The sequence below is a fragment of the Struthio camelus genome, chromosome 4 (genome assembly GCF_040807025.1).
Source record: "Struthio camelus isolate bStrCam1 chromosome 4, bStrCam1.hap1, whole genome shotgun sequence".
Classification (NCBI taxonomy): Eukaryota; Metazoa; Chordata; class Aves; order Struthioniformes; family Struthionidae; genus Struthio; species Struthio camelus.
The window spans coordinates 39,153,573-39,166,247 of NC_090945.1; the positions used below are offsets into that span (position 1 = coordinate 39,153,573).

At 36.9% G+C, this 12,675-nt stretch overlaps 1 protein-coding gene across 1 annotated transcript in view; it reads right to left on the minus strand.

Moving 5' to 3' along the window:
- The window catches only part of DCHS2 (dachsous cadherin-related 2), a 111,991-nt gene that overhangs the window by 12,188 nt on the left and 87,128 nt on the right, over positions 1–12,675 (minus strand). Inside the window, exons 13-16 of the mRNA XM_068941047.1 lie at positions 10,832–11,689; positions 4,703–4,813; positions 1,951–2,162; positions 295–446 (exon numbers count right to left, since the gene is read on the minus strand). Of these exons, the coding sequence (XP_068797148.1) occupies positions 295–446; positions 1,951–2,162; positions 4,703–4,813; positions 10,832–11,689 (1,333 nt within the window). The remainder of the gene's footprint in view (positions 1–294; positions 447–1,950; positions 2,163–4,702; positions 4,814–10,831; positions 11,690–12,675) is intronic.

The following is a 12,675-nucleotide window of genomic DNA, read 5'->3' on the forward strand; positions in this document are numbered from 1 at the left end:
CTATAATGAATCAGCTTGATCACTTATATCAATAAGTGCAATTGACGCAATAAATGCAATTTATGCAATAAAATTATGCCTTTTCCCCTAAATTTGAGAAGTATCCAAGAATCCATGATACAAATTGGCAGCTTGGTTGCTGCTTTCGATGCTGGCTGGCTTGCACCCAGAATCTATGGGTGATGGAAACCAAATGAAAGCTATAAAATGTATAACACGAGCTATTTCAAATTAAGGTGAACAAAAAGAAGAAGTATATTTTTATATATTTTTGTAAGAACTCTGTACACAGACCTGTAAGATGAAGTGTTTTCATGATTTAGCATTGTATTAGTTGCCAAAATCCCTCGTGATGAATCAATTAGGAATGCTGCATTTTCATTTCCAGATAAAATTGAGTATTCAGTTTCTCCATTCAGCCCACTGTCATGGTCAGTTGCAAATACCTGTTTGGGAACAAAATTGAGACCTAATGTAGAATGGCAGAATGCAATTGCAGAAGGAGAAGCCTTATAGTACAGCCATCCATATCTGGTTACTTTCCTTTGGGCTGCACAGATTTAAGTGAGCAATCATATAGGCCCCCAACATGAGTGTCATATGAGGTCACAAAATCTGCTCATGAATTGAAATGGTATGCACATAAATTCTTCCACTGAGTAATTTGAAATTCAACTTCATAAAGCATTAGGGGTGATTGTTCTTGAATGTGATCATTTTACACTGCTTTTATTACTATATGGTTGCTCATAGAATCCCGCCTCTATTTAGTGCATAAAAAAAGCACTGTACCAGAGTGAACCCTTAAAGTGTTACTGCAATACAAATAGATAAAGGATAAGATTAATTAATTATGAGGGTTTTCAGAGCTTTCATGGGATAGCTCATTAATTACTTTTTAAAATATAAAACAAAAAATGAAGAAGGTGCAAAGAAAATTATAAAACCAACTGAATGAATAACTTTCAACAGCAGTGAGTAAGTTTCTCAAAGATTCCTCTGACTCTTCGAAGAGTCGTCTTTGCATCTTTTCTGGTTGCTGAACAAGCATAATAAGAACTATGAGAATGAAATCATAGCAGGGGCAACTAGTCAGATTCAATAAATATAACATAACAGAATGTATTCTGTCATAAACCTTTGACTCCACATCTGGGTTTACTGCCTTTTGATTTTCTCCATTGCTGGACATATGTTCCTCTAAATACAATGTCCATCAGTTCCTAATCGCTTTGCCCTTGGGGCATTTGTAGCTTTTCATTTATTTATTCTCTAGAGGAGGAATATCTTTAGTACCTAACATGACCCTGACTGTGACCTGACTTGCAATGCAAGAACATGTATTGAGGAAATTATGTGCTCTTCTAGTCCAGCTGATGTCTTCTTTTGCTCTGACTTGGCCAGCTGGAAACACTTTCAGAGAATAGACCCATTCAGAGGAAGACGTGTTTGCACATTTAAATTGAGACAAGCTGCTCTTGAAGCATCAGATTTTAAATTGGTCACTTAGGTTTGACTGAAGGCTTCTACTCCTAGTCTGATAAGCTGAAAATATTCTTTTTAGTGCAACAGCATTTTCAGTAGATGCTCTAATGCAAGACCCACCCTACACAGTAACCAGAACAATAGCTTTGAATAACATTCTTCAATTACTTGAAGAAATAAACAGAAAATAAATGAATTTAATTTAAAATCCAGCTGCACAGCTACTAAGAGGACAAAAAATTCTTCTTCAACTTGATAGACCTGAATGAAAGACTTGAAATCTGAGCTAGACAAAATCATCAACTATTTTAGATACCCAAGCAAAGCAGCAGAAATACCAAGAGCCTCACTCTCGATATTTAAAAGGTGTGGTCCAAAACAGGCCTGGTAGGACTGTAGACTTCCACAGATCAAACTTATTTTTTAACTACAGAAATGAGCTTGTGAAGACCTATTTTCTCTTACCTGCATGATGTCCGTTTGAGGAATCTGGCCTTCCCATACTGATGCTTTATAACAGCTTTGCTCAAATTTAGGTACATTGTCATTCACATCTTGTACCCAAACCATCACTTCACAGAGCACTGAATTCAAGCTATTTTCAGCCAAAACTGAAAGATGTATTTTATTCTTAACTTCATAATCAAGAAGCTTTGGCTCTTTTACTGTGATTACACCTGGTTTATTAAAAGAAACTGAGATGTAACATACGTAGTCAGGAAAAAACACAAGTTATGAAATTTCTAATTAATGTGATTTCCCTTATTGAACAGGTCACAGAATTCCAACAAGCTTCCCGTTGCATCTTTCCCCTATCCAACATCATCCTGCACATGCTATTATTGTATAAATCCAGGGCATCTTAATTTTTCCCTCATCAACCACCACATGGCAATTTTCTAAAACAAAGTAAATTTACTGCTAGAGGGATAGAGAGGAAGAGACATGGCTGTGTGACTTGTGTTTGTTGACGTGTGACAGTGAAACAGCTGTGTCTGAGGAGACTCTTGGCCCTCATCTGAAGAGTGGCTGTAAAAGGCAAGTACCTCATCCATATCCAAATGAGCCAACAGCTGTATCAGTCTCTATATCTGACTGACTCACAGCTGAAACACTAAGACTCCTTGTGCTACACTGAGTTTCCCCATAAAATTGTTATTCTATCGAAAAGAATTAGTGAAAGCTATTTAGAGTACAAGCATCTCCATATCTCCATATTAAACCTAAAAGTTCCTTGGTAATCTGTGGCCACTGTTTCACCATTCTAAGTAATATAACAATAAATCAGAATTCTTCATTACATCTGAACATTAAACATAGTTTATTTGCACGTTAAATTCATTAGAACACCAAGTCAGTTTTGTAATGAATCTTTCGATAATGATGCCATGAATATCTACAGCCCAAACCTGTGATAGCATAAGAAGCCATCTAATGTGGATTCCCAAGCTACTGATCTTTGGTTTTTATTTTTTAAAATAAACAGTAATGATTGATTATTGTTTGTGGATCTGTCCGGTTTTCTAGAGCTGAGTCTTGAGCATAAAGGTTTCAAAGCTAGCAGGTGCTCTGTCTTAGCACAAGAGTCAACATTTATCACATTTTGTACATGGAAAAAAAAGCAAAATCTACAGTGGCATAAGGAGTCATGGGCCTAAGTGGTTGCTTTTAGGAACATACTGCAAGAAGACACAAACTAACTGAAAGACTCTAGAGGAGAATGGAACAAATAACCAAGTTTGAGGTATATGACCTGTGAGGAAGAACTGAAAGAAACAGAGTTGTTCACTCTAGAGAAACAAAGACTGAAAAAAACCCAGGGTAGCAGTCTTCAAACAGGTAAAAGAGAAATGCAAAAACTGTTCTTCATGTCTGCTGTTATTAAGGGCAAGAAGAAGTATGTTTAAATTGCTTTAAGAGACATTTAGATAAACATGAAAAAAATCTTCAAACTGCTAAGACTTGTGCAGACTACTGAGAGAGGACACAGAATCTCTGTCATTGGAGGTCTTTAGAAACAAGAAAGACAAACAACTGTCATATTGAGGCACAGCTGACTCCCTTCCTGTGGGAAAGGGCAGACTAGTTCATGTCTTTGGGTCACGTCCTACTCTATTTTCTATGATTCTACAATATAATAAATCCCCTTAGGATGGGGGAAGGTTTCTAGATGGCATAGTGGAGGTCTGGTAACAGCAAATAATTCTGGAGATTAATTCCAAAGCAGGATAAATTAACATCAGTGCTGGAGCAAGTCAAGTAGAGCATACCTTTGCCTGTTAAGAATACTTAAGATACAAAGGACATCAAAATAGCTCAAAACACTTCTGCTACAGAAGCAGTAAGTAGAGAGTTATTGGTGTCAAAATTAATGATAAGGTGAGAACTGCTCTTAACAAGTCGTGAAAGGCAGCACTTCAATTAATGCTTTCTAAGAAAGAGAAGAAAGTTTCAGTTCCATCACACCAAGTATTTCAACAGCAGACTTGACCACAATGGTTCAAAAATCTCAAAAGAAGATTTATGATAGCCCGTGCTACAGGAATTCCACTAATGTTTGTGAAGGAAAATGTTTTGAAAAGTCTCATAAACACTTGTAATCAGTTTGTGGCTTGGCTGCGAAGATATAAAAGAGAAAAATCCCTCTGCATTTGATTTTGGGGGTGGGGGGGCCAGATGATACAGGAGATGCATGCTTTTTGAAGAAGTTACAACCACTCAAAGAATAGCAAACCAACACTTTTTTCAGACCTTGAAAGGTTTGAACCATTAAACGCAACAAGGATCCAGTGCTTCCTTCATTAGGAGTGTTTTGAAGGATTATTTACATTGAGTTTTTTTGGCAACTTTGTGATAAGAAACAAGATGGAGTTTCATCTTTAATCATGAAGAAATAGTTTATCCAGCCCTCCAAATCTGGTAACCACTAGTTTATTAAAGCTAAGCATTTTAAACAGATTTCTTTTCACATCAGGTTGATGCTAGTGCTAGTCTCTCTACATCTCTGGTTTTATTATTAATTTATTCATTTTAAGAGGAGGCTTATACTCTAAGGTATCTAAATTTATTATATACAAGTTATATTTGTATGTGCATACTCAGTGAAATGTAAAAATCCCTTAGTTCTTGTGGTAGGAGCTTGCTATATTTTACAGACCACACTCTTTAAGGAACAAAAGACACTTGAAAAAAAATATATATATATATTTGAATGTACCTGTGATGGGGTGTATGGAAAATATGTTTTCTTTGTCACCGAAGATGCTGTATTTTATGCTTTCTCCTGTTAATCTGTGTTCATAAGCTTCTACAGTTACAAGTGATGTTCCTATGGAAGCAATCAGACATTTTAAAAATGTTTACTTTAGAAGATGTTATCCTAATTTTATATTACTGCGATTAATAGTAAATGCATGCCCAAACACCTGTGTACTAGCCTACACACCTCTTCATGATTTAAAATAGCAGACAATAAAAACAGCTCCTCCACGAACTGCACTGCAACTTCATAGGCAAGACATTACCTATCCCTCCTTGCCCTATAAATCATTAGTCATCTCATCCCAACTCCATCAACTGCCAACTTATCCCAACTCTCATCCCAACTGCCTAATAAAATGATGAGGTTTTAACAACTTTTCCTAAAGGCAAGAACTCCCACGTACCACTGGAATTACCTCTTAACCTGAAGTCATTTTTCAAAAAATTATTAAGTAATTTTTCTCTCTACCAGGAATAATATTGATTGGGTTGAGGGCTAAAAGAGGCATCAGCTATGAAACTCCCAAGGAAACTTTCCGAGGTTGTCTGAAGAAGTGGCTGTATTCTTTTTATTCAGGTTTTGTATTTGGTCATTTTAATCTCACCTTTTCATGAATTCTTCTTAGGAAAATAGTCATTTTTGTGGATCCTAAGTATGCATGTTACCTCTGAATCACTATAAAAAGATTGCTTTATTTTCTCTTCATTTATCTAAACTCAGTTTGAATTTTTGAAAAACATGTTAAATGAAATTAGTTTTAAAAATTTTAAGTAGCCCTCTTCTGATAGAATGAAAAGCTACAACTGCATGCATAATTTAGAAAACATGATTAAGGTTTCCAAATAACTACTATTTTCAAGCTAGTTATGAAATCATTTAGCACACCTGGCAACTGATTTAATAGATTTTAATTGTTTAATTTAATTTTAATTGATTCCATCCAACTGTGATGGAATGAGGTTACTGTACAACCTGACCTCTTCCAAGCAGCATAACAGATAGCTAGCTATTTTATTACATTGCCAAGGGTATGCTGTTCATATAAACTGTCCTGGATTTTGGAGGGAAGGGCTTTATCTTTAGTGTTACAATCAGAGCAAACGTTGTTCTTAGTACCATCCTCCACTTTTTTTTTTTTTTAGTACCATTAGCTACTAATTTTTAAAAACAGGAAAGGTTGTTTTAAAGGGTTTGTCGTTGGCTCCTAAAATCTAGCAACTAAAAGCAAAAATATGCTCATTGTGACAGAAGGAGTTTTCTGCACTGATGAATATATTTCTAGGACCATTTACTAAGAAAGCCTCAGAAGTAACATCTAAGTGTCCGGTAGGTAAAGATAGATATTAGAGTTGTGCTGTTGTATTTAGGAACTGAAATGTGGGCCTTCTGTATCACCGCAGGTTGAATTTTCAATGCTTGGCAACTTCGACTTATTATAGAAACTAGCAATGGCAGTTGTTTTAACATCCTCACGCCAGAGTTAAAGATAAGGAAAAAATTCAAGGTCCAGTTATCTTCCATTATCTTCTAAACCTGTCAGCACTCTTTTTTGTTTGATTTTCACTTTTTAATAAAGGAAGAAAACCTACCAGAAATAAAGCAAGCAACAGCATTTCCTTTTGAATCCCTGCTTTTCATTATAACTAAGTTAATAAAATGTTGCTCTGGGTCCTCAAATTCTAATCTTTTCATTTTTATTTCTTGTGCGGCTAAAATTGTTTACATCTTCTTTGGTAGAGAACAAGTAACTTCTGCTTCTGATACTTTCCATGCAAAATGGCTTTCCTTTAAACAATGAACCTTTGCACTTCATTTTCAGATCATTTTCACTTCAGATTGGCACCTTCTGCTTATCTTAAAAAAATGTGACCAAACTGAAGTCTCTACTGAAGCATAAATAGGCCCCGTACAGATTTACATCATAAGGTAGTTCCTATCCACTGGAGCTTAAAATTTCAGGTATACTTGGCTAAAATATTGCTTCAAATAGAGGTCACAAAATTTAGCACTGAACTTGGCAATCCTTCAGCAGCCTAAATCAAAGTGACTTCTAGCTGACATGATATTGCCTTCACCAGTGCTTCACAGTATGGTCCTTTCCTCTGCTTGGAGCTGATATCCAGCAGTCTCTTCACTGAGGCATTTCAGTGCACCTACCTGGCTGAAAGCTAACCCAAAAGAAACGCGGAGAGCTTTCTGTCTGTTGAGCACATTTAAATGTCAAGGCAAAGGATCAAGTTAGCACTGAAGCTAGTGCAAAGAAGGAGAGAGATCAAGAAAACAGTCAGATTGGCTTGAAATGCTGTGCTATCAACATCTGAATTAGTTATGAATATTAGAGGAAATGAAGAGTAATTTAAAATGTTTATATTTAGTTTTACAGTTCAGTCATAGACAACATAATTTTATCTGAAAGTATCTCAAGCTACTTGAATCCAAATATCACCTTTTACATTATAACTAATGACTTAACGCTGAAGTATGGCACCTTGGACACTATTTGTGTACCTGGCAAAACAGGCTCATAAGAACATTTGTGGTATTCTATGTTTATAAAATATACATCAGAAGTGAGCTATCATATAATCCATATCATTGTGTTTCTTCTCTTGTCTGTACTCAGTATAGTAATCTTTTTTCCCTCCTTTCCCATTTAAATCTAATTCTTCCTTGCCCCTATTTCTTGAGAACTCTTAATTGCTAATGAAAAAGGCTAACTGAGCGCAAAAGAGTAAGAGATGACTTACAGCAGAATAGGAGGCAAGATATTTTATATCTATTAGGAAAAAATAATTCTGCAAATACAGCAGAAGTCAACAATTTTTACTGGTGGATGTCTCCAAGGAAATGCTATGCAAACTACCACTCAGCTGAAAGCTTGGTGAATAAGGAAAGAGTTTCTTACACTCTGGAGAGTGCAATGACTTGATTATTTATTGATTGGCTTCTAAGTGCCTGTTGTAACACAGTTTATAATATTTAAAGACATTAAATATTCAATACTAAAAAAAATAGTAGAAGAATGGAGTTTTCTGAAGGTCATTAAACTTGGAGGTCAAACACTTTACTTGAAGAAAATTAGACCACATGGACCAATTCCTGAGGTACTTACCCCAAAGGGAGTTTAGACTGAATTAAAACTAAAGGACTCTTGGCTTTGGTTTTCATTGTTTAGGTTATTTTGAGTTTTGATTCTTTTAAAAATAAACTCACAGTTTTCCCACCCTATTAGTTAAGGTAGAAGTAAAATTAGGAGGAAAAGCCAAATTTATTAATAACAGTTCTACAAATACTCAGTGTGTAACATAAACCTCCCTTGGACGGAATACACTGGTATTATTCATACTTGTAGGGGTCCAAGGTTCATATATATCCAGTAAGCTAACTTCTATGGAAGTTTTAATTTTAATAATTTTTTCTCCGAAACATAACATATTTGACATGTACTTATGGTTATATAAACAAGAAATACTGCAAACACAGAGAGCAAGAATAGTATCAGTGTTTGATTAAAATCTCTCATACTCTTAAAATAATTTGATCTTCTTAGCATATAGCCTTTTATTAAATATACAAACCAAAATTTTATGATGAAACCTTCCAGTTTACCCTGAAGCTTTGCTAAACTTCCTCTAATCAAAACAAATTGAATCTTATTTATATTTTCTATAGATTGAGCGGGAGAACATCTGACTATCGTATTCTGTTTCCACAGTTCCTTGGGGCATTTCCACAATTTCAAGCTGCATTGTCTAGCCTGCCCCATGAAAGTATCCAAACTTAAGAAAATTTAGGATCAGATTAGCTTATCCATTGCCGAAAAGCTCTTATTTTGGTATTCTTATTTTGCTATTCCTAACTAAACATATCTTCAACCTTACTAATTTTTCCTACCTAGAAAGAAATTTAGCTCTGTCCAGCCATAATGGAGGATTCATGCAGATTAATATAATCTCCCCTGAAAGGACTGGAACCCCAGAGCTTCATCTTACTCCCATGGGAAGACTGACAAATGGGTTCTCACAACACATTCTGAAAATACAAGCCTGCTGGAATAGGGAGAAACAAAATTCAGAGCCCAGGAGTCCCCTCTAGAAACATCCTGGTCTCTGCTCTTTCCAGACATATGATCTGGGGCCCCAAACACAGCACCACAACTGGTTCACACCTGGCAGATCAGTTCAAAGACAGAAAGCAAGCGAAATTGAAACATTAAGTTCTGGGAGATCTGAACTGCATCTTCTGGGAGCAGTAAGCCCTCTAAGGCAGAGTCTCATTTGCAGAGTGACACACAACTAATTACTGTACAATGGTGACTCCAAAAAGAGGCTTCTGGGTATCTGTGACTCATGTTCACAGAAAAATTCAATTTTAGGGCATCCAAAACTACTTGTAAATCCTGATCAAATTCACGGAACAAAAACCATTTCCTAAATGTCAAAACAAATTAGTACAGAGATTTCTGATTGCAGGGGGGTGGAGGGGTATTTGTAACAAAAGCTGCTGTTTCACAAACATGCTAGAGAAGAATTAACTTCTATCCCTTGGCTCAGTTCTCAGAGTGCTCAGCATGGGGTGAGAGAAAGGGAAACGTTCAGCTTGAGGACACCTGAATCTACACCTTTGCTGTCTCAGGAGTGTTTTAAACCATCAGACTACTGCATGCTCAAAGGCAGGACTCCTCTCTCTTTCCTGTTGGAACCCTTTCATTTTTTCTAAAATCCTACATGTATTTTGAGAGACAGTGACAGAGCAAGAAGCATGCTGTAGCCCGGTGGTTTGGTCACAGCTTTTTAAAAAGGGACTGAAAATAAAACATTTCATACATGGTCACTCCCAAAAAATTTTCACTTAATCCAAAACCAGTTTTTTTCATTTTATTGCCTTTTTTGATTGGTTAAATGAAACATCAGTTACACTCACAGACCTACCTATACCTTAAAATACACTGCTGAAAATTTGGCTTGTGGTCCCAAAGAGACACAGAGGAAGAAATGGTTGAACAATCACAGCAATAATTTCTGCAACAGCCATCTTCACCCTTAGTTCTCTATTCTGTTTGTAACTATCCATAGAACATTGACTGGTTATACAAAATCGTTAATACATTTCATTTTTACTGATTCCTAATCAAATATATAGGCCATTACTCAAGATCTAAGAAGTCCTAGTCTCACTACACCCTTAGGACATAAAGGAACATTGCTCTCATTTTACAGAGGGAAATTTGAACTATAAAGAGGATAAATGACTTGTTCAAGGTGAACCGCATGAAGCAGAAGCTGAATTAAGAATGTAGCGCAGGTCAGACCTCTAAATACATCTGGTTAATTGTACAGCAGGATTCGTAAGTGCAACAATGTGAAAGGTATTCCTTTCTGCCCCTCATTATGATGAACCCATCCCTGAAGCACGAAAAGGGTCTTATCATATCTAATTGCCAGGATGCATATCTACAAATATTCTGTGAATGATAAAAAGTATGGCAGTAATTCTCATTATTATAGTGAACAAAAAGTTTTGAGCACCTTGTAACTTAAACTACAAGCGGTTGTACCCCACGCAACCTCCTTTTGTTAACAAATCTAAAACTTAGGCAAGGTTTTAAAATATCTCAGAACGCTATTACAGTTCATGAAGGATTTCACTAAAACAAAAAATCTCATGTTGCAACTGGTATACACCACTCATCTTATTTGAACCTGCGTGTGTGACAAGTGAAACAACAAGTACACACTGTCCATCCATCACTAAAGCAATTTTGCTAAAAGAGAGAACCCACTGATGCTCTGGGGTCCCTAGGCTGAGGGATGGAAATGCACCATCTTCGATTCAGAAGCATTCTGTTTAACGTGAGTGACATTTCTTGCATACGGCCAGACAATGCCTCCAACTAACAGATCATGCTTCTTTTTGGCTCTGGTGCACTGGAAAAGGGTGGAAGGGTATTTCCTTCATCCAAATCTAACTTCTCCCAGATGCTGCAAAGGAAAAAGATTTCCCTATGTTATTCATGAACATGACCATACCTAAAGGGAAGAAAACCAGCAACTGTAAGAATAGAAATCAGGCTTCGATACCCACCTGCTGCACTGTTCTCAGGCACGCTTGCTTCATACAAGCTGTGACTGAATGAAATCTCCTCCTCTTGTTCCTCTGTAAAGATAGCTACCATAGCTGTGGCTGTTCGAGGTGAGATACCTTGATCGGAAGCCATCACTAGCAGTCGGGTCCTGAAGTCTTTGGAAACCAAAGGCTCCTGAAGGATGATGTCACCTGTATTCCTGTCAATCTCAAATATAGTTTCCGGTACCACCAAACTAAAAACAACTGCTCCATTTGGCCCCAGATCCATGTCCTCAGCTCTAACAGTGGCCACCGTCTCATTCACAGAGGTTTCAGCAGGCACAAAGGCTTTGATAGGATTCTGTAAAAAAACTGGATCATTGTCATTGACATCATCAATGTGTACCACAATGCTGACAGTGGTGCTTCTTGGCAAATGGATGCTGCAGTCACTTGCCACAGCCCTAAAGGTATACTGTGATTTGGTCTCCCGGTCCAATACCTGTGAAGTAACTATAGAACCAGTTGTACTATCAATAGCAAATGCTCCAAAGGTGTCATCAATGAGAGAGTACATAACTTCACCATTCAGGCCATCATCTTTATCAGAAGCAAAAAGTTCCACGATGGCTGAGCCTTCTTCTAGATCTTCTCTCACAGAGACTTGATAGTGATTCTTTGCAAATAAAGGGCTGTTGTCATTTTCATCCAAGACTGCTATATATAACTGTGCAGTGGAGCTTCTTGGTGGGTTGCCCAGGTCATGGCACTCAATCACAAGAGTGAAATTGCTAATATCTTCTCTGTCTAAGCTGTGAGTGACCAACAGTTTTCCTGAGGTGCTATTTAGTGTGAAGTATTCACCCACGTTTCCACCTTTCAAACACACAGAAGAGAAAATGATCAAAAACAATTGCATTTGAAAAAGGAATCCCTTGTGAGTACCACTCAATTACAATGTTAATTGTAATACCATGATCCAATTGCTAGTACAGCTGGTCTGCTCATGTGCCTTTAGCATATTCTTTTTCGTTTATAAAAATTAAAACCTGCATTTCATTTAAATCAGTGGGTGGCAATGACAGTAAATACCGAATGTCATATCAATTTACAGAGTGGCTATTTTGCCAGATGCATGTCTTTTTTCCCAAAGCAGCACACCTTATAAAATCTCCTGCAACTATGCTGCTGCACAAAGTGACCTCTTCCCAACCTTAGTTACAAATTCCAGAAAGCTATGAAGCATTGCTGACAGTTGTAATTACTTGCTCCTTGCTCTCTTCTAGAAACCTGGCTCTAGGAAGTAAATGGTAGTGCAAGGTCTTGATTTGGAGGAGTAAAAAAAAAGGTAAAGGCAAACCTCTGAAGCTGTTGCTAGAAGAAAAGTCAGTGCTTTTAGTAACAGTGAATGGTATACATACTTTATAACATGCAGAAAGATCATTAAATTAAAGACCATAAAAGATCATGAAATTAAAACCAAGAAAACATAAAGGAATTCATAACTTCTTCTTCAAAGAAAGATTTGTTGGCTGTTACCACAGTAGCCATCTGCCTACATGTGAACTATTGCTGACAGCTCCAAACCAAAGTAAGCACAGCTAGCTTGTATTTGTGCAAAGATATTACAGGAAGCTTTGAACAGCTGGGGAGCTTACATTGGCATAGTGGACATGGGGAGAGTTCAGCAATATGAAATATGACTTTACTAATAGCTAGGTGAAAGAAGCTTTCATGACACAAAAAGTCCACTTATTTAGATGCATTCTTGTGCTTATTTACAAGACTTCAGAGGGTATCTTTGCATTCAGAACTTCCACCACTGTGACAGAAGGGACAAAATTACGCCTTTCCAATAAATG